Source organism: Asterias amurensis, chromosome 18 (genome assembly GCF_032118995.1).
Source record: "Asterias amurensis chromosome 18, ASM3211899v1".
In the NCBI taxonomy this organism is placed as follows: Eukaryota; Metazoa; Echinodermata; class Asteroidea; order Forcipulatida; family Asteriidae; genus Asterias; species Asterias amurensis.
The window spans coordinates 14,934,298-14,957,480 of NC_092665.1; the positions used below are offsets into that span (position 1 = coordinate 14,934,298).

At 39.7% G+C, this 23,183-nt stretch overlaps 2 protein-coding genes across 4 annotated transcripts in view; one reads left to right on the forward strand and one right to left on the reverse strand.

The window, feature by feature from the left end:
- The window catches only part of LOC139950433 (protein kinase C iota type-like), a 38,651-nt gene extending 17,307 nt beyond the window's left edge, over positions 1-21,344 (reverse strand). The window contains exons 1-4 of one of the 3 annotated variants that reach the window (XM_071949111.1): positions 21,192-21,344; positions 14,210-14,319; positions 3,301-3,422; positions 2,675-2,764 (exon numbers count right to left, since the gene is read on the reverse strand). In XM_071949111.1, coding sequence (XP_071805212.1) covers positions 2,675-2,764; positions 3,301-3,422; positions 14,210-14,274 — 277 coding nt within the window. In that variant the 5' untranslated portion in view covers positions 14,275-14,319; positions 21,192-21,344. Of the gene's footprint in view, positions 1-2,674; positions 2,765-3,300; positions 3,423-8,315; positions 8,804-14,209; positions 14,320-21,177 lie in introns of those variants that run through there. The other 2 variants (XM_071949112.1, XM_071949113.1) reach the window with 2 other exon arrangements.
- Positions 21,345-21,761: 417 nt separating this feature from the next.
- Positions 21,762-23,183, forward strand: part of LOC139951101 (uncharacterized) — a 43,214-nt gene continuing 41,792 nt past the window's right edge. The window contains exon 1 of the mRNA XM_071949927.1: positions 21,762-21,940. The gene's annotated coding sequence lies outside the window, so the exon portion shown is untranslated. The remainder of the gene's footprint in view (positions 21,941-23,183) is intronic.

The window sequence follows — 23,183 nt, forward strand, 5'->3', positions numbered from 1 at the left end:
CAATGTTTTTCTGCTGAGCAGGGTCCAATTTCATGGGGGGGGGGGCTCTAAACTGCTCTGTACAACAAAATAAGTTAAGTACAGTACAGATGTCCTTTGGCAATCAGTCGGGGTGATCTTGCAGGACTGTATGCTTGGTTTTTTGAAAGGGCAAGGAAACCAAGGCATTTATTTTCTCCTTGGTAAAGGGCACCCTATGAGAAAATTGTAAAGTTCTACGGGAGCAATTCCAGGGCACCAAGGCAATGACCAGGGGGCATGGAGGCAATCGCCTTTGTTGCCTCCGTGAAGTGTCAGGCCTGACATTGATAGCATGAGAGTCAACTGTACTGGTACACGTACAGTCCCCAATTCAACAGCACATGAAGTTGGATTTTTCAGGGATGGGTTATGTACACAAAAATCCGTCTGTCAGGATTAATGCTATACATGAGCAGCCAGTAATCAAGATAAAATAGTCATGGATTCCAGGAGGTTGACAACTCCGATATCACTCTAGAGATCTCTATCTCTGTCATCGTGTCATTAAAGCTGTGTAGGGAAACAGTATCACCTTCGCAACCAACACACCTTATGAGATGATGTGGGGCGCCCTCGACTAGAGGTCACAAGAAAGTAACGCATTTGCTGATCCTGTTTACCTCGCACACATAGCTGTGCGTTTTTCCTTTGTTTCATTATAGTTCCACTTCTAAGATGGCGGCTTGATGACGTCATTGTATAAGGTCTAGAACTCAAATAATTTCCATGAATTCTTCACAGACTATCTAAGTTTTTAGAATCAAGGCCGGTTTGAACAAAATTTATTCCGTCGCTATAAAACAAAATACATGAACTTTAAAATATGTTTCTGCTTTACCATCCTACAGCACATTATTTCATTGAATTTTTTTTTGCAGGCTAATTCTAAAGCCGTATTCCTAGACTTTTTAAGTCTGACGCAGTGACTAATTTCCCTTGTATAGCAGAGCAAAATGCTACACAAAATGTTTCAATTGCCACTCAATAAAATCATTCAGTATGCACAAAATAAGTACAGTCTAAATTTCTTGCTATGCAAAATTGCTGGATGAAATCAGTCTCTGTGACGTGTCAGTAGCCATCTACACCTAATTCGATGACATTTTGTTGTTGGTAAATGTAACGGATAGTTTGCACAATTGTATTCAGTCGAAATTGCAGCCGCCGTTCGAGATTATTCATGATTGAAATCAGACATGAATGAGACGGCAGACCCAAGAGAATGATCGTAGAGTGAGTCATGATCACGAGGGAGGTTAACATTTCGTGGTCATCCTTGCCGTCTACATCGTGGATTACTCTCAGCCGACAATCTCAGTGTGGAGATTGTCATGCACAGTTTCTGTAATTCATGAATGCTTAACGGATGGAATGCTGGTTGATGGAGTGTGAGATTCGGAGAGAGAGAGAAAGAGAAGGGGTGTGTGGGGGGGGGGGTGACAGAATGCGGGGGGGGGGGGGGGGGTGTGCGGTGAAGGAGTTATAAAACTTTGTTTGCAGGGTTATGTATGGCGGCCATGATGAGGCGAAAAGTTGAAAATGGGAGGAGAGAGGATGTTGAGGGGTCTGGTGAAGATGTAATGTTTTTAAAACTAGATTGAGGTTTAATGCAGCTAGATTTGAAGATGAAGACAAAATGAAGACGAAGTAAAAAAGATGATGAAAATGAATGAGATGAGGAGGATTATGAAGATGGAGGAAATGATGTGAATGTATTTAAAGGAAGTAAGATGAACAGATGAAAGATGAAAGTGAAGGAGAAGATGAAGATAATGAAGATGAAGATAATGAAGATGACAATGAAGATAAACAAGAAGATGAAGATGTAGATGAAGACTATGATACGAAAGATGAAGATATAGATATAGATGATTGTGATAAAACAAAGATGAGGATGAACATAAGGCAAGGATGAAGATGAAGTTGAGGATAAAGATGATGATAAAGATCAGGATGGGATGAAGGAGATGGTGACGATGAAAATGATAAGATGATGAAGATAAAGATGAAGACACAATTAAAGATGATGAAGATAAAGACGAAGATGAAGACATAGATGAAGACATAATTAAAGATGATGATGATAAAGGTGGAAGCTGATGAAGATGAAAATAAGAAGATGAAGATGATGAAAAAGAAAAAAATGATAATGAAGGAGATGGTGATGATGGAAATGATAAGATGAGGATGATGAAGAAACAGATGAAGAAATTGAAGAAGATGGTGATGATACTAGTTCAATGGGATTGACAGGATGATAAAGATGAAGATAAGAAGAGGAAAAAGACGGAGACGATGATAAAGTTGAAGATATAGATGAAGATGATGATGATAAAGACGAAGATATTAGTGCAGAGGATGGTGATAATGATGATGATTGTAAGATGAGCATGGGGATGATGATGAAAATGGAGATATAGATGAATATGGAGATGATAATGAAGAAGATGGTGATTTATAATGATGATGATGGTAATGATAAGATGATAATAAAGATGATAATGGTAAGATGGGAGATAAAGATGAAGATAAAGATGGAATGAAGATGGTGGTGAATATCAAAATGATGAAGAAGAAAAAAAATGATGATCAAAATCAAACGTAAACGTCACCAACACCAGAATGGAGCAAAAATCTCTTTTTTACTACTTACTGTGAATAGTGATGTTAGAATCTTTGTTGACCTCGTAGAGCCTGATAGCTTCTTCAAGTTCCTCCTGAGATGAGATCGTACATGGGTCACCTGTCAAGACACAAGATTGAGACTCAAGTCAGACATTGCAATAGCTCCAGGCCTGGTACAAGATGAACATCCAGGCCTGGTACATAGCAAACCCATCACCCCCACCAACAACTCTGAACCCCATAAACCCTAAGGATTCAGGGGTGGATTTCACAAAGAGTTAAGATAAGTCTTATATTGAGTTATTCGTCCTAACTTAGGACTAGCCTTAACTCCTTAAGTGTCCTCCTACTAGTCCTAAGTAAACTTAGGACAAGCTTTTAGTCTTTACTAACTCCTAAAGTGTCCTTGTACTAGTCCTAAGTTAGGACTCAGGACTGAAACTTCACGGAGGCAGTGAAGGCGATTGCCTCCATGCCCCTGGTCATTGCCTTGGTGCCCTTGAAATGCTCCAGTAGAAGTTTACAATTTCCTCATAGGGTGCCCTTTACCAAGGAGGAAATGCCTTGGCGCCCTTGCCCATTCAAAATGAAGCATACAGACCTATCTTTGTGAAATCCACCCCAAGACCCTAGCTTCACCCCTCCTCAACTCACCTTCTTCGTCAACCCACTTCATGGTGAAACATTGCTCCTCCTCGAAGCTGCAAATCTCTCTCATATCAGCGTAGAGGTCATCCAGGGTGATGTCCTGATCGATGGTGATGCACAGGATGTCGCTGGAAAAAAAAAATCACAAGAATTTTTGTAAGTTAAGTTGAACTTCATTATTGAAAGGGCACATCAAATTTTCCTCTGGTAAATGGAACTTCTAAGAGGAAAATGAAAATTGTTGCAATCTTGCAGAGGGCACAGCAGCAAAGGCAGAGGGGACCATCATAACTGATGTGGGTGCTGTGGGTTATTTTGAGGCCTGGTAAAGAATCCATCGAGTAAGCAAGAATATCTTCTGAGACTTTGTAGTACCAAACTTGAAGTTCCCGCTTGACTGAGGTGATCATGTTTATAAAAAAAAATACTACAAAGAATAATTTCTACTTCCAACAAATCCTGAGGCTGGAAGGAAAACAGCTGCCTGTCTTCTCATTATGAGTTGACTTGTAACTTAATTCAAAATTCATTTCCAATCGTCACAAATTGCAATCAGAGAAGAAGGTTTTTGTGGATGTCAAGATGATCAAATCCAATCACTTTATTTGAAAAAGGAGTGTGGCAAAATCGTCTGGCAGATTCTTCAACCATCCACTGTCAAAAGAGAATTATTCCATAGAATTAAAAAATCCAACTCAGCTACCTTCCTAACTAATAAAACATCCGACATTTTTCCAGTCCTCTGAGAAACACAGATACACAGGGCAGGCAAAAGGATGAAACTGTTACAGTCCAACTTCTCCTCCGGCAAACTGATCAACGACACTGCTTCTAATCCTCCGCCACAACCCTCAGCTGTCCGGCAGCCTAACTAATGTCACAGGATCCAATATCGCACTGGCCCACCTTAACGAGACCCGGAAATTGAACTGCCACACAGATGAGACCATCCAGGCAATGAGGCGGTGTCAAAAAATGCAAATTTGTCCTCTTCGGTTCGAGGGGACTAATCTTCACGGACACAAACTAATCATGGTGGAAGTTGGGATGAGGGTAGGGTTGGCATAAATCATTCTTTAGATGAGATATTTCATTTGCGGTTTGTGCACCTCTGCTTGTTTATTGGCTTGATTACTGTTGTTTCCCCCCCCCCCCAAAAAAAAAAAAAAAAACATCATTAAAGGAAAGGTATTTGTTTGGTAATCACTCTTAAAATTAATGAAAATAAAACTTTTGGTTAAAAACTTATCAGCTTTTGATAGTATAAAGCATTTTGGGAAACATTTCAGTTTGAAGTTATGTGGTTGTAAAAAGATGTCACGTTTTCATCCTCAAAAATTGAATCTGGTTCAAAAAACCAAAGGTATACATGTACGCTCCCTTTTAAGTTGGTAACAGTCACTTTAAAGTATCCTGACTGAGTGACTTTGGCTGTGGCTGATGCAGTGATCTAGCCAAAGCCATAGTCCCAGCTGGCATTTCATATTTACCATATTATAAAACAGATTAATTACACATTAATTTTGTTTGGTTCAATTGATCCAGATGAACTTGTGTAAATTATCTGTTCACCAGAAATGAGTCAGAGAGAGGTTACTTTAAAGGATCACCGATGGGTATCTTCCCGGACCCAATTTTTTTTCTTCTGAAATACGAAATTGCTACTTTCATAGTGCTTTTCAATGGGTAATTTGTTTTTCTAAATCGATTCAAAAAAGGGAATCCTTAAAAAAAACATCAAAAAAATTTATTTGAAAATGGCAATTCTAATATGCACGGAAAAAGTTTGCTTCCTGGACAGCGTTTTGATTTCCTTGCGGGTGGGGTATAATAGCCACGCGACTCTCTCAGTATTAAGTTTCCCAATCCCTATTCAGTGCCAGACTCAAAGTAAATGTACGTGCAGGTATGCTTAAAGGTATTAGTATACGGGTCCAAACAGAAAACCAGATGCAAAAACCTTACACCTCTCCGATACAGCATTAAGACTCCGTCTCCAATTAATACAATAAAGAACCTACTTAATGAGTTTCTTAAGACAGATCCCGAGGTGTAACGCAGTAATTGGATCTCGTTAATACAATGAGCACTGTATAAACAATTAGCCAACCCAAAGGGGACCTAGTAATTAATTTCAACAGCTATCCAGAAGTCAGTGACATTTCATTGTACTTTAGTCTAGGACCCGAAGACTTTTGGTTGGGGTGGGGGGCCGTCAAAGTTTCATTAGCCCGAATGCCAAGCAAATTTGATGTCCGCCTGTAAAATGTGCAGTGTATGTATCACAAGAGTTGCACATACTGTACATGCTGGTATCAACTAAAGGGAATAGTTCATTGCAAAATTGCAACATGAAATTTGCTTTGCATTCATGAAGTATGTACTTGGCTTTAGGCCTGGGCGAATTATTCGAATATCCGGTTAATGGCGAATAGGTTTTCCTATCCGTAACCGCGAATGCCTTTTTTTTCTTAACCGGATATCCGCATAGGGCGCGAATACCTATTTACAAACCGGATAATTCTGTAATTACAACCGAGTAACCGGATATTCTTTAATATCCGAATATCCGCGGACGTCGGGCGACAACTGATATGAATGTTTTGTCTGAATCCTTATGAAACTTCTATTAAGACAGCATAAAACAGCATATATTAAGTATTTAACTATGCTCACCTCCGTGAAGAGTTAAAACAATGACATTTCTGACGTAATTTGTTCAAAGATTACAAAAGTTTTCCTTCACGTAGAGTCAATCACGATCAAAAGAAAAAGCAAATCGCCATCTTTAAATTAGATCCGGTCATTTTTATGAATGAACCGAGTGACACTGTCTAAAACTAATATCAATCCGCCCATAAGATCTCATTCACAAACGAACAGCGCCCTCTAGCGGCCAAAAAAATATTTTTAATTTTTTTTTAATTTTATTTTTTTTAAATAGCGCCCTCTAGCGGCAAAAAAAAACTATTCGAATATCCGGTTAATTTCGGATAGTTGGCCAGCGGTATCCGAATAACAAAATTTCACTATTCGCCCAGCACTACTTGGCTTGAAAGCCTACAAGAAGGTCTTACAACTGTATGTTTCATAAATTATAACTCGAAGCAGAAGTACAATGTATTTAAATGCAGTGGACACTATTGGTAATTACTCAAAATAATTATCATCATAAAACCTCACTTGATAACGAGTAATGGGGAGAGGTTAATAGTATAAAACATTGTGAGAAACAGCTCCCTCTGAAGTGACGTAGTTTTTGAGAAAGAAGTAGTTTTCATCGAATTTGATTTCGGGACCTCAAGTTTAGAATTTGAGGTCTCGAAATCAAACACCAGAAAGCACACAACTTCGTGTGACAAGGGTGTTTTTTGTTTCATTATTATCTCGCAACTTCGACGACCGATTGAGCTCAAATTTTCACAGGTTTGTTATTTTATGCATATGTTGAGATACATGTACACCTACTTTGAAGGCTAGTCTATGACAATTACCAATAGTGTCCACTGATACACAACACAAAGTGCAACACACACAAATCATTGTTAAACCAAGATGACTGAGACTGGCCAAATCACCTTTTTATAACCAAGAATATTGTTTCTTAAGAGGGCAGCAAAACAAAGAAACACAAAGTGGAAATGAGATTCTAGACTTCAGAATGTACTCTTTATAAAGCAGAACCTCTTCTTAACAGTGCGCTTTGTAACGTGGTTTGACTAAACACATACTTGAAGAATTATGAGGAATGTTCACATATCTACTACGATTTTAGTTCAGGTCAAACCCCAGGCCTGATTCTTCATGGAGGCAACGAAGGCAATTGCCCCTTGCCATTGCCTTGGTGCCCTTAAAATGCTCCAGTAGAAATTTACGAATTTCTCATAGGGTGCCCTTTACCAAGGAGAGCATGCCTTGGTGCGCTTGTCCTTTCAAAAACGAAGCATACAGGCCTGAAACCCATAAGTGCCTTATCCAGCAACTCCAACAAAGCACCAAAGTAACTCTTTGCCTATACATGGAAATGAAGTCTCTATCCAGCATGGCCCATAACCATGAATAACCTAAAAGGACACAAGATAACCTGGCATGTCTGGCATTACAAGGGGATTCCTCCATGGATATTCATAGCGCAGGGCCCAGCAGGGGGCCCTGGCAGGAAAAGATTCCTTCCGTGCCTTGCCGCAAACAAATTATGAGAAATTTTACAGGAATTTATTTTTTCGGAGCGGGGTAAAGAACGTGTGGTGTTGCTTGTTAAGAAAGATAACTCTGTCATGTTACTTTGAATCGGGTTTTTTAAAATACTGAGGGCATTCTGGTCTCTGGACCAAATGTTTTTGATGTTTGACCGAAGCACGCTGAATTGATACAAAGTTTTCGGAATTCTTTTTACTTGGTGCTTATCATGGTTTTAAAAGCCCTACTCTACAATCTGGAGCATTCTATCTGGGTTTCTCTCTTATTTATTGTTTGTGAAATTTTAATATAAAAAAAGACTTATTAGACATATTTTGGGTACATGTGTATCGGCACACAAATCGTGTGTATCGGGCTGATGCAAGCTTGAACATAGGGATAACCCTGGTCACATAAAGGTAACCTTTTATGCACTTTGGTCTACTACACTGGAAGCTTGCCATTTATACGCAGTGAATAAATGAGGTACTAAGGATTACACTTCCAAAATAATTTTTGGGGAATCTTGCACTGAGCCCTCAGAATTTAAGTACGTATGCAAGATTCAAAGCCCCTGGGTGGAAAACTTTGGTTGGGTATGATTTGAGCCTATCAGGCAAGTTCTGAATAAGTTGTCAAAATCCTCTCAAAAAGGATATTTTAATGATTTCAAAATGGCAATCACAGTTAGTCTCAACACAATCTGAACTTCTTACCAACAAAATCTAAGGGGGAAGGGGAAACTAATAAACACATTGTAGTACATCAATCATTCAGACTGCCATCAAACACAAGCCAAAGAAACCCAACAAATGTCCACTCAATATATAAGCTGTTCTTACCTTCATCATCAATGTCTTACGCTCAAGGAACAATCATCCTTTCCCAGTCAGCCGGACCTCTTTCTCCTTGTCCTTGACAAGCCCGAGCCAGCCCTCCATGTCTTAGAGACCCGAGTGAGACCATACAGCAACTGCCATAAACCTATGAGCCCCCGAGTGATGCTGCACCACACATGCCACGAGGTGAGTCTGGTCAACTGTGCCTGGGTGCAGCTGATCAAACGACCAACCGCGAACCTCGCTCCAGAAATCACAGTTACCAAATAAATCGGATGTTTTGGGAGTCATGGCGTAGACGGCAACTGCTCTCTCAAACGCACTGGCAGAGTGATCAAGACTCCAGCAGCTTGTCTTCAAGCAGCTGCATGGAACCGAGACACGGCAACTGATAGAGCCCGATCAACTCTAGTCCAGCGTAATGAGACATAACAAGCAATGTTGAAACGGGAGAAGAGCAGATAAGTACCTTTTCCCACCCGGAGGCTACCGACAAGCTGGACTGTGACAGAACTGGCCGGACAACAGGGGTATATAAGGCCTCGGAGACCCACGGAGTGATCAATACCCGACTACTGGACATCACTGGGAGCCTCATGGCCTTACGCTGGCAGAGTGGACGAGGGGATTATAAATGGATCAATATCGGGCTCTGGTGGGACAGATGTGCAACCGTCTTTAAAGATTTCTTTTTTACAAATGGATCGTGGTGTCAATTAGAGAGAGCTCTGGGCTCGAAGCTCTGATAGCAAAAGGGGAGAAAAAAACCTTTAAAACAAGGCAATCTACTCTTAACTAATTAACCTAAGAGAATCAATTCACACAAATGACAACTTTTGGTGGAGTACTGATCAATGAAAGCATAGGAATGTTAAAGAGACACGTTACTGTGGAAGTACTTTTTAAATTAATTGAAGTGAAGAAGATAGTGGCGCTCGTGGTGGAGCTGATGCTACTGATGAATTTAAAATAAACAGATAGACATTCTGACGATTGTTTTTGAAAGATCTTTTAGATTTTCCTGAAAGATCTTTTAGATTTTCCAATGGAAATCAGGGCTGTATGCTTCGTTTTTGAAATGGCAAGGGCACCAAGGCATTTTCTCTTTAGCAAAGGGCACCCTATGAGGAAATTGTAAATTTCTACTTGTGCATTTTAAGGGCACCAAGGCAATGGCAAGGGGCAACAGAGGCAATCGCCTCCGTTGCCTCCTTGAAGTATCAGGCCTGCGGAAATGCCCCTTTGCAAAATGAAAATCGCCTTGCCCTCTCAAAGGTAAAATTCCAGGCATTTGAAAGTAGTTTGATAATTTTCCTGTCACTCATAAAGGCATTAGGCCTAAAGGATAATTCAACTTTGATTATGTCCTTGTATAGGAAAGCTTTATTTGTAAAGGTACGTGTACGAGTTTTTTGAGTAATTCTGCCAGCAAACACATAAAGTAAGGCAATATTTTCTTTTTTCAGAGAAGCCATGTTCGTTGCTGCAACCTCCAGCTGAGACATACCGGATACACTCCTGTATCATTCAAAACCACAGTAGATAATGTTACATGGTCACACAGTAGGAGGGTTGAATTTCTACTGTGTAGATGTATTCACTAAGTATCAGAATGCATTAAGAGTATCATTCAAAACCACAGCTTGGATGATATTACATGGCCAAGAAAATAGCAGGCCTTGAACTTCAATCTTCTTCTTTAATAAAAAAAGCATCTTGAGTAAAAAAGCGTCTTGAAGGGGCACAGCAATTTTCTTCTGGTAAGGGGCACTCCTATGATGAGGAATGTCAATTTGTATTGGAATTTTGCAAAGGGAACCACAGCAAAAGCACTGTAGGGCAATTGCTGACAGAGCTGTGGGTTATTTTAAAGGGAGGGTACACGTTTGGTAAGTGTCAAAGACCAGTCTTCTCACTTGGTGTATCCCATCATAACCATAAAATAACAAGCCTGTAAACATTTGGGCTCAATTGGTCATCGAAGTTGCGAGAAAATGATGAAAGAAAAAACACCCTTGTTGGACATATTTGTGTGTTTTCAGTTCAGTGAGAAATTACCTCTGTCATAAAATCTATGCTACTTCAGAGGGAGTCGTTTCCCACAATGTTTTATATTATCAACAGCTCTCCAATGCTCGTTACCAAGTCAGTTTTTAAGTTATTATTTGCTTTGAGTAATTACCAAACCTGTACCTTCCCTTAAAGGCCTGCAGAAGGAATGTGTAATTCAGACAAAAAATTAAACATAAAAGTTTGTTCATTTGCTAAAACCATCAGGCAAATTTACAAGATGTAGGAGAAAATTGGCAACCCCCCCCCCTGCTAACTACACAAATTGGTGTATTGATTCTTCCTAATAACAATCAATCAATAGAAATGATAATCCGAGTCGCGTGCCAAGGACCGAATTGATCAATGAACACAATTAAACAAGATGTGATCAATAACTTAGAAGGAAGGACATCTGGCTACTTTTCAACCAAAGCCTTGTCACTTTTAAAAAGCATTTCTTTTCCCATTAAGGATTTAAAGGTAGCGAAAATGCAAGTTTACAAGTTTCCAAACTTCACATCCGTGTTCTTTTGGGTTTTCTTACACTTCGAAAATTGTGTGTACAGTACATGTATGTGGGCTTATTGGACTAGTGAAAAAACCTTGTCGCGACCAACAATTTCAGTGTAAGGGCTTGTCTGGCCTGCGAGTTACAAAAAAAAAAATTAAGGGAAACCCCTAACCACAGGAAAAGTTCTTAAAGGAACACGTTGCCTTGGATCGGTCGAGTTGGTCTTTGAAAAGCGTTTGTAACCGTTTTTTATAAAATGCATATGGGTAGAAAGATGTTGTGAAAGTAGAATACAATGATCCACACAAACATGCCTCGAAATTGCGTGGTTTTCCTTTTATTTTGTCGACTAACACGTCGGCCATTTACGGGGGTCAAAATTTTGACTCCCATAAATGGCCGACCATGTTAGTTCGCACAGTAGAAGGAAAACCACGCAATTTCGAGGCAAACTTGTGTGGATCATTGTATTCTACTTTTAAAACATCTTTCCAACCATATGCATTTTATAAAAAACGGTTACAAACGCTTTTGTTTTGACCAACTCGTCTGATCCAAGGCAACGTGTTCCTTTAAAGGCAGTGGACACTATTGGTAATTACTCAAAATAATTATTAGCATAAAACCTTACTTGGTAACGAGTAATGGGGAGCTGTTGAAAGTATAAAACATAGTGAGAAACGGCTCCCTCTGAAGTTACATAGTTTTCGAGTAATTTTCCAAGAATTTCATTTCGAGACCACAGATTTAGAATTTGAGGTCTCGAAAGCACACAGCTTCGTGTGACAAGGTGTTTTTTCTTTCATTATATCTCGCACTTTTGACGACCAATTGAGCTCAAATTTTCAAAGGTTTGTTATTTTTGCATGTTGAGATACACCAAGTGAGAAGACTGGTCTTTGACAAATATACCAAAAGTGTCCAGTGTCTTTAAATGTCTCTTCAGGAAAATACTTTCCAAGCTTGATACAATGCACACATAACTTTCTTATCCAGACAAGTGCACACACATGTTTGGACAACTATTAGTACAAATGTAGGATGCCATAGGAACAAGGGTCACTTATCCAGAAGCTGATTGGAATGGATAAACCACTGGGTCAGAGAATGAAACCTTGTGACAAACATGTTTACAAACCAGCAGGAATGTTGTGAAGTACCACAACCTAGACATGCCTGGCCTACCTACACTTTGTGCAGTAAACCCTGTCCCTTCATGCCTACTACTATCTGGACAGTATTTGTGTAATATGATCCTTGGCTTTCCATTACACTTCCATTTGTACCTGCTTGGGAAATTGGATCGTACATGTAAATAGAGATGTAAGCACTACATCTACTTACAAATGATACCATTAGAGAATTCTCTGTTTTACAATGTTTGCAACACTGATGTGAATACATGACATGGGACACAAAGTAATAAAAATTGAAACAATAATTTACCACACACATTGTTTTACAATATGATCAAAAGTGATACTAAGTTTTACATTGCTCTATGGTTTAACATGACAAAGTATTACATGATTTCCTCTGTCTTTGTCACTACACTTTGTGGCACAAGTTGTGTACAGAATCAATAATACTAATTGTACAAGGTGTTTGGCTATACCATATTGAACAACCCTTTTTTGTGCTATGAAAGTCGCCATCTTGTAGGGCAAACTGTATGCGTGTCTTAACGCGTACATAAATGAAGCACGCAGCATGCCCGGTGACGTCATATTCAATACGGTCTATTGTACTGTACATGTAGGCCTAGCTCCACCCAAAGTTTGATTCTAAGAAAGGCTTCTGAAAGAGCACAATTCTATGAACAAGGGTGTTTTTCTTTCTTCAATATTTTCTTGCACTTCAATGACCAATTGAGCCAAAAATTTTCACAGAATTTTTATTTTAAGCGTATTATGGGACACACCAAGTGAGGATGCTTGTCATTGACAACTAACAAAAGTAGACCACTGCCTTAAAAAAAATATATAAATATTCCTAAAAAAATGTCACCTCTGTGAATTAAACATGATATTATTTATACCCTGCTTTGGTTGAGAGAGTCGGCACCCTGTCTCAATCTATAAATCAAAGACGTTGTATCGTGCCTAAGTAATGGTCCTCTAGGCTTTCTCTCCCTGACCCCAGAGATTGTCAGTGCGTTCATGCATGCACAATTCCAAGCCTAGAATTTCATCTTTGAACATGTTGAAAGGGCAAGGCCATTTTTATTTTGCAAAGGGCGCTTCCTGATGGCGCTCAACTAAAAGGCGTTAGATATGCTACTTCTGCATGAGGCTGATTAGAACACCAATATTATTCAAACCTCCATGGCTCCTAAATGAAGTCACTGTCAACACAAACAGAACAAACTGCAGAGTGGGTCAGACTTTAAATAAAGCATCTGTCACCAAAAACGCTCCCCTCAAATCTATCAATATACATAATCCCATTACAGTCCATCTCATTTGACATCCATTCAGCCATAAATATATTAATGTATTCGTAAGTCACCTACACGTTTTGCTTTAAGAGCGTTGAGAATATTTAAATCCAGATGGCGGCACGCCATTGGACAAGCTGCTATCACCTGATCCCTATTTGGGGCGGGTCCAGGGAGGCTAGAGCTCCTAACATAGACTTGCAATCAGGAAGATTTTGCCCAACAATCAGGGAGATATTTGGGATTACATTCAACAGAAAAGGACAAAAGTTTCCTTAATCAGGGAGATTTTCGAAACCGTTCATCAGAACGTGGAATAACTGGTTGTTTTTTGAGGGAACTTTCAGCAGAATGAGTGAGAGTTGGAAGCTCTGGAGGGATGGGTTCATTCCTTGGATTTGTCGGCTAGGTAGTTTTGTTGATCATACAGGGACATAACGATGATGTGGTCTGCGGCATCTGGTTGACAAAGCATTGACAGCGTTGACCGTCACCATGGAGGTAGCTGTGACCAATGAACACATTGCTAGGCTGTGATTGGTCATCTCGATGAAGTGATAGTCACACGTATCTCGCCGCAGCCCCTTGTAAACGTTTATAAGGTGCTACATGGTCTCATAATAAAGGCACATTGCCGTGTTCAAGAGGTATCAGGCCTGAGTTAACAAATCCAGGTTTACCAAGGGCCTGTCAAAGTGCGGCGGAGATAGGACACAAGAGGGCGCTATTGTGTGTAAAACTCTTAGCTAGTTGCCTGCCAGCATAGGGAACAATGCAATTGTAGTATTCACTCTATCGGTGGAGTGAAGTAGATCCAGTTTTATCAAGCGCCCTGCTATCTAGTGAAAAACAAAACTTTATAAAAAAAATTACAGTGACATTCCGTTAACGACTTACCCATTGTAGGCCGCCTTGACTGGTATCTGGGAAATCTCTTCCTCGCCCATATTCATTCCAGGCATAGGGCTGCAGGGCACTGACTAGTTTTTACAATCCAGGCACGGTATCTGAAAAGAAAGTAGAAAGAAACAACAATAATGAAAGCTCAACACTAAAAAGTTAGTATCGGCCGCAACTTGTGCGTTTCAGACGCAATACGCATACGTGTATCTTTCCGAAATACTAGCTAGTTCAAGGTCCCTTAACCATTTCATTGACAGGCCTGGACCTGTTAGCTTGCCATTTAACTGGTCCGCCAGCTTTTTCACTCACTGGTCCATATTTGAAGGTTGTCTTTCAAAATTGTCAAGCAAGGGGCTTGTAATTTGAACTGGTATGAAGAAGTTGATGGGACTTAAGTAATAACTAGCCAGCCGGACTCGTTGGACAGAATTCTGACTGGTCCTCGGGGTATTTTAAGAGTAAGAGAGAGCACTTGGAACTGCTTACATGTACATAACTTATTCTGCTGGCAAATCACTAAAAACAAAATTTAGGCCAAACCACGTGTGCACTATACAATTCCCACTGAAGAACTACCAAATTTGCTGTCACTGTGTAGTAAACTCATCAGGAGCAAGTCACATATATCATGTCTGAAGGACATATCCATTGACACACAATTCACAACTTTTCCTGTCCCAATGTATTGTAATTTCACTCCTTGATGTTGCAAACTGTAAGTAAAACCTGCGTTCAGACAAAATGTTCACTCAAGAAAGTTAAGTATGTGTACATCAATTAACAAGAAGTCATTATTGCGAGGAAGCAAGACAAAGTTTTCCGATGGAGAGGTGTTTTCAGAAGGTAAAATTACCACTTCAAGGAACGTATTCAAGTCTTCATACCAATTAAAATCAACAATATGATGGGACGATAAAATGCCACGGGCAAATTTTCTTCCCTGTGCGCAGTAAAACAAAATGCCTTCACACCATGCAGTCTCTTCCGTCGTAAATGACTCGAAGGAGTGACACCAAACCTGTGTATACATGTGTTTGTCTCCAATTACTTGAGGGCCAAAGATGATGTTTTTCTCTGAAAGCCTACTGGTTGTAAATCCGCTTTTTCTGTGAGATATTACCTTCTGAATTTAACTCATATTCAAGAAAACTGTATCTAAAACCCTTACAAAAATGCTGATTACATTCTGCAAATCGTTCTTATGATTTTTCACTATTTTCTCCAGACTCACGCAACGGATTAAAAGCCCACATTTTCACAGGTGAACTAAGATAAACACCAAGTAGAAAACATCCAAAGACCATAAGAGTATAAATATTAATAGTAAACCTACGGGTACAACCATGGGTAAAATCTCTTTTGAAGGAGTGGTGGCTCTGAAAAGAGCCAGTATGGTCTCGACGTTTCGAACAGTATACTCTGCTCGTCTTCAGGATAATGTTTACTATTAATATTTATATTTATAGTTACTCTTATTCTCCACACCATGCAAAGCTTCAAACACCATCCAAAGACCATGTTTCAACTCTTATGTAAGGTGTAGAACGACCAACAGTTTTGACAAAACTGGGGAGAATGCCATCTTGATTTTCTCCCGTTCAACTCAGTAAAACCAAACAGAGGCTGAAAGGAAAAATAGTCTGGTTCTTATATGTACCATCAATATTTAGCAGTCCATAACTGTTACTGGATACAGGGAACGTGACCAAGCTGGTGGCAACACAATAAGCGTCTATCCTGTGTAATACCTCTTTAAGGTCACACCAGTCTCATATTCCAGTGAGCTCACTTCGACCTTCTCAAATGAGATGTCACCAACTGCATACATAGTGGTCATTATTCACCAAATGCTAATGTCAACACACCTGTCTGTTACTTTACTGTCTGTAATTTCATAGGGCGGCATTTAGATGCGATCAGCCATGCACCCTTTTCTCCTTGCATCTGTATGAATGCAACTAAGCACATGATTAATGTTTCATGAGATACATTCAGTGCCACGACAATGGCTGGGCAAATTTGTCAACAATGAAAGACGAGTAATTTTATCTACTCCTGGGGCCAAGTTCATATAGCCACCAAAATAAGCACTTTTGCAAATTGTTGAGCATGAAGAAGTAATTTTGATTACCAACCAAAAAAAACCCAATGTTTATTGCATATTTTTATGCCTGGTTCCCCACTATTCTGATATTTATAGCAGAAATTTGTTAAGCTTTTTTATACGTACATTTATTTTTAAACAGCACCATGAAACTGGCCCTAGTTCCAAACCTCACACTTTTGTTAATCTTTTTCATTCATTCTCAGAAAGTAAAATTCAGACAAACAAACCGAGTAAATTACTCACTAACTCCAGAGTAAACCCGCCCTTCATCCCACACAAGCTGTGAAACTGTGGGAACATTTTGGCAGTAAATTTGTTGCCAGCTGAGTGTACACCGACACCAAACAAGGGAACACCTACAGAAGTCAAACAATGGCCATTCCTTGTCCAGCGGTAATGATGACTCACGCATGACAATGGACACAACAGGTGCTTTATCATGGGCCCCTTTCACAGGTGTAGACCTACAATGGCCACCTTAAATAAAGAACTTGTTTCTTCTATTTTGATTGCCAGAAAATTTTTCCAGAAATTTTTCCCAGAAAATTTCGCCAGAAAATTGATGGATTGATCCTTGATTACAGCATACACTTTAGAAACTTAAGAAAATATAAATAGCTTGTTCAAACTGCCAATCAGCCAAAGGGACCTTACATGTATTCTAATTAATGCAAAACATCTTTAGTAACCTGATGTAATAATAATAATAATAGTGGCAATTTATAATGCGCCATGTCTGTCTAAAAGACACTCCTGGCGCAGGAGAGATGCCGAAGCCAGATAGCGAAGAATATAGTCAAGCACACAAATAAGTTTTCAAATGGGTTTTGAAGCTGGAATATGTAGTGAGTTGTCGGAGTTTAGCGGGGAGTTCGTTCCATAGTGATAGGCCAGAGTGTGAGAAAGAGCGGCCTCCCCATGAATGGCGTGTTCGTGGAATGTTTAGAAGTTTGGTGGACGATGATCTGAGGTGCCTGGGTGGAGCATGAAGATGTAGCAGGTTCTGGATGTATGTTGGTGCTGTGCCCTGGAGAGACTGATACACAAGAAGGAGAATTTTGAAGTGGATGCGCTTTTGAACCGGGAGCCAGTGCAGGGCTTTGAGGATTGGAGTGATGTGTGTTGATCTTTTAGTAAGGGTGACAAGTCGAGCGGCCGAATTTTGAAGTCGTTGGAGACGCTTGATCTGATGCTCTGGCATATTGCTGAGAATGGCATTGCAGAAGTCAAGTCGTGATGTTATGAGAGAATGCACAACCTGCTCTGTAGCTTTGCGGGAGAGGAACTTTCGAATGTGGGAGAGGTTGCGAAGCTGGTACCTGACAGATTTAGCGATATGTGATATGTTGTTGTTGAACGTCATAGTAGAGTCGAAGACTACTCCAAGATTCCTGCATTTGTGTTTCGGACTGTGGTTTGCTTCGTCAGTTGTGAAGACTGGCTCAGTGACCTTGTTGAGCATCCCCTTCGAGCCTAACAGCATGAACTCCGTCTTGAGCCCATTGAGTTTAAGATTGTTGCGTGACATCCAAACTTTAATTTCAGGTAGGCATTCCTCTAAACGTCTGAGAACAGAAAGAAGATTCACATCTGACGGAGGAAAGGAAATAAAAAGCTGGATGTCATCAGCGTAAAAGTGGTACTGAACGTTGTGCTTGCAGATGAGCTCTCCAAGGGGTTGTGTATATACAGAAAACAGCAACGGTCCACACACAGAGCCTTGAGGGACTCCATGTGTCAGATGTGTTGGATCTGATTTGACTCCATCAATGGACACAGACTGAGAGCGATTACTAAGGTAAGACGCGAACCACCGAATGGCATTAGAAGTTACTCCAAAGGTTTGAAGGCGCTCGATCAAAGTTGTGTGACAGACTGTATCAAAAGCCGAGGAAACATCAAGCAAAACCAGAGCCGTCAGGTTACCGTTGTCCATCTGCCGTAGTATATGGTCTGTCAAACTCACAAGAAGGGTTTCAACACTGTGATTGCTCCTATATGCAGACTGGTGACTATCTAGTATGTTGTTATCAGACAGATGCTCTGTGAGCCTGGAGAATGCAGCCCTCTCCATAACCTTGGAGAGGAAAGGGAGATTTGATACCGGTCGATAGTTTTGCAATGAGTTGATGTCCAAGCCATTCTTCTTCAACACAGGTCGGACATTGTTGGTTACAAAATTATTATAGAGGACCTTAGAAAACACATAAAAGAAGCACATGTAGCTAGGGACAGAATTTTTCTTTACAAAATGTAGGAAGGACCCAGTCAGTTAATTTCATCATGTTTAACAAAATAAATAAATCTAAATACAAACCTACCATGGTTATTGAAAGAAATCCTTCACCAATAACATATAATGTTATGTGACTGGCCATCAAACAAGAAACCTGAGTCCAAAGTTGAAAATGGAAGTCTCCCTGTTAACTTCTTAATTGAAACTACCTCTCAATGTTATATTGACACAGAGAAATGACTGTGGTCTGTGATCACACTTTTCCATAGAATATAGCCCATAATGCTCATTTGCTGATGTAATTGATAACAAATTTGTGCTCTTTGCTGTTTGCAAAGTGGGTCATACTTTGGTTGGTAATAACAAAGGCCTGGAATTACCGGTCCTACTACTTGCCGTCAACTCGCCGACTTGCCGTCAACTCGCCGTCAACTCATTAAATTTACATGAACAATTTATAAATGGGGCACGGAAGTGTTAAGTCTGGGCTAAACTACATATTTCTCATGGTTTTCGGTAAAAATTCATTCACAAAAACGACTTTGTGTTGATAAAAAAAAAATACAAATCATTGACATCTTCCTTGGGCCAAGACTAATCAATCTGAAAAAGCAAGATGGCGGCCGACGGTTTTGCTGTTTCGAGATAATTTTTTCACGAGAAAAAAACTCAATTTTTATTCCGAAATATGACCTAAAACTTTCGCGAATTCTCTTTGAACTGATATTTTACAGTTCTATGCTTCTTTTGTGGATTTTAAATGTATATTGTAGGAGTTGACGGCGAGTTGACGGCGCAAGTGAGTTGACGGCGAGTTGACGGCAAGTAGTAGGACCCGGAATTACACGTACACCATGGCCTCCGATGCTTCCTGGTTTCGGCCTTTACCTTGGTGGCCCCTTCAAAAGTGTCCCATAGACTTTCAGAATTTTGCAAAGTGCCCTTTGCAAAATGAAAATGGCCTTGCCCTTTCAACAATCTCTTATCCTACCTTAGATTTACCTTGGTGGCCCCTTCAAAAGTGTCCCATAGACTTTCAGATTTTTGCAAAGTGCCCTTTGCAAAATGAAAATGGCCTTGCCCTTTCAAAGATGAAATTCCGGGCCTGATAACTACATTAGTAATGACCCTGAACAAGTTTGCGCATTTGTGATCCAGCCTACTTGTTATAAAGATGGTAATGGCAGTAGGAATCCTGCAAAACTATTTTGGTCGAAATTGCCCTCGTTGATAGAAAGCAATAAAAGTGTACCAACAAATTTCCAAATATAAAACACCTAGAAGGAGACATTTGGATATTATTATTACCGTGGTGACCGTTTGTGAATGCTGAGGCCAGAGATGTAGTTGGTACATTCCTGTAGTTAGTGTCAACTCTGGATTGGTTTGATATTACTTCCTGATAATCCATGACGTTTTCATTTGCTTTTTCTCAACAAGTAGATGTACATAAAAAAATTATATAGTTTTGATATTGATTGTGTATACTTGTATTTGGCCAGTGGATGTCAAGTTTCTATGTTTTTTAACGTGGACAATAAATAAATCTATCTATCTATCTATCTACATGTATTCAGTGTTCAACTAGGCTGAAATGATCACAGGTGACTTTTATCAGTCTTAAAACATTTAGCCTAGTATGTAAATCAGTATTGAAATTTTAATGGACAACAACAGTCTGTAATACGCCGATGGCGGTCTGTACTTATCAAGGAACAAGAAGAAGTAGAAAAAACAATCTCTTATCCTACCTTAGATTAGAGACAAGAATGACAGTCTTTAAATTATAATAATGCCCAGCTATTTTTGTTTCTCCAATTTATTTCAATCTAACCGAAACAAACCAAAACAACCAAACTCAACTAAAACAATAGAACAAAATATTAATAAGCGGCACCACACCTTATTCTCATTTAATTCAAATCCTTCCTAAAAAAATAAGGAAAAGTTTCCATATGGCGCCACCCCTTTTTCATTCGATATGAAATAATATAGTATCTAATTTACCTCAATGAGATATCCCTTTTTGTAAAAAAGGGTGAAAAAGTGGTGGCGCCATACGGAAAGTTATCCAAAAATAATAGTGAAAGAGACACTTGTTGCTTTGCCTGTGATCAAATTGTGGGAAGTAATCCGGAAAAATCACCATTCAACCTGCACATTTTCGCCTACCAGCAAAACATACGAAAAAGACTAAGACTATCTAAGACTTTAAGAGTTTTAACTTTTCAATAAAGAGATAGGGCCTATTCTCTACAGACTGAGAACAAATCATGACATTAAATGAATAAGAAGACACACTTTTAGTTTTAAGAAAGATTAGTTAGAGAAAGCAGAGATAGCACACAGAGAAACAAAACCCAACATCTTCCTTGCCAACCACATACTACACCACATAATTGCCGAAGAAAATAATGTCACTCTGGTGAAAATTACATAAGCTTGTCAGAAATATTGCGTTAGTCGTCTGGCAAAGGTCTGTCTCTCCGACAACACACACCCGGCCCACCGTGCAGGCCGTGCCCACCGTAGGCCCGTGGCAGCCGCATGACTGATTCCCCAAATAGCCGGCGAGCCAGGTTATTAAAAAGGAAAAGATCACAAACGAGAATAAAATACCTTTATTTCCTCACCTCAAAGTATCTGTCAAGTCCAACGATATATCCGATACGTAGCCAACTTTCTTCCTGTTGCCGTGACCAGATTATGGGGAAAAGGTGTTCTCTTTCGGCAGACTGACTGTCTCGGAAGTTGACAAATGCTCCTCGGAATTTGTGGACACTCCTAAATCGCCATTTTGAAATGATGACTGAACACAAAACTATTTGAGGGGTGTTGATAAACTTTTTGACATAAGCTCCTAGAGGGGAAATATTTTATTACAAAAATCATTATGAAAACAATATTTAAAAAAGTATAAGTCTATTCACTTCATACATATTATCATATGTAACGGAATCATGTAGAATTTAAAGGATTTTTTTCTCAGTATATTGTTGCTTGTAGTTATTTAAGTTTCCAGTTATAAAAAAGAAACCCTGTAGAAAAATGGCGAAGTCCAATTAGGAAAACGCTTCCGGTTCACAAGTCGGTAGTCTGGTCACAAGCCTTATCATTCCGGTTCATGGTCACAAAAATGTTCACATTATTGACAGTATAATATACGGCAGAAACCAGACTGTGGCTTATGCACCAAGAGGTCACAATGAAAAAGTGACATCAACACTAGAAATGCAATGAATGGAATCGGAATTGTGTCTTTTCATTGTCAATTTTAACGCGATCAAAAAACGATAACGAAACTGACTAATTTGGGAAATGTTTCATTTCAGACGACATCAATCTACCCGATCTTTTAATTGGAAATCCGTGAATGTGTAGGGTAAGTTTGAACCTTTTTCTTTAAAAACGTTCTCGCCCCATTTTTTCATGCACTCTGACTCGGTCATGTTAGTTTCAGCCGCTATGGTTTCAGCATGGAGGCAGTGCGGAGTGCCCATTTCACGGCGTCTGTTTACTCTTCTTTATATGAGTTGGCTGCGTAATTGATGCCTTGTTAATGAATGGGATGACACACTTAGTAATTGCTGTCCATTGCGGATAACTTTCCGCATAGCGCCACCACTTTTTCACTCATTTTTAGAAAAAGGGATATATCAATCAGGTAAATAAGTTCCTATATTATTTCATATCAAATGAAAAAGTGGTGGCGCCATACGGAAACTTTTCCAATTGTTATTGCACTGTTGCAGTTTGCAAGAAATTGTGTATTTTACTATTTTTTAAGTTTTTTCCTTTTTTTAAATGCATCATTTTGTATGGGGATGCCCCCCACTCCTAGAACTATGAGTCAGTGAGGTTCATGGTTCTAGGAGTACCCCCCCCCCCCAGCCTTGGATGGAGACAAAATAAATGAGCAGAAAAAACATAGTTGCGATAACGTAACCCTCGGCAGGAGGGTTACGTTATCGCAACTAAAAAACGGGAAAGTTTCCGTATGGCACCACTTTTTCTCTCGCTATGAAATCATATAGTATCTAATTTACCTCAATGAGATATCCCTTTTTGTAAAAATGAGTGTAAAGTTGATGGCGCCATACGGAAATTTATCAGAAAAAAACACCCCTTCAACTTGGACCACTCTTCTGATTCTACACTGATGATACTCGGCAAATGTATGCACGTGTGACCGATGAAACAAACAGAGGGTAGGGTAAGACGAGTTCAACATCTACATGACATATACAATAATTCACATCAAAGCCTTTTTAGTAACTGGATGAGGGGAGAATACAGCAAAGAAGTTTCAGTTTAAGATGTGGGAGGAAAACCCCAGAGAATTATTCCAGGAAAACCCACGAGTTCAAGTAGGGACTGAAAACCCAATCCACATAGTGCCCCCGGTGGGATTCGAACCAGGTTCCCAGAATGGGAAGATTAGAGCAGTGAAAACAGTCATGACAGTTGTTGCGATAATTGAACCCTGCATCATCGTAACTTTCCATACTCCCGATGGTCGAGTTGGGAGGATGGGGGGTAACAATTATCGCAACTATGACAACAGGCACAGGAAGAATAGATCGGTCCAGATGAGATCATAGGAGTTTTTTGTAATGTCTTCCATC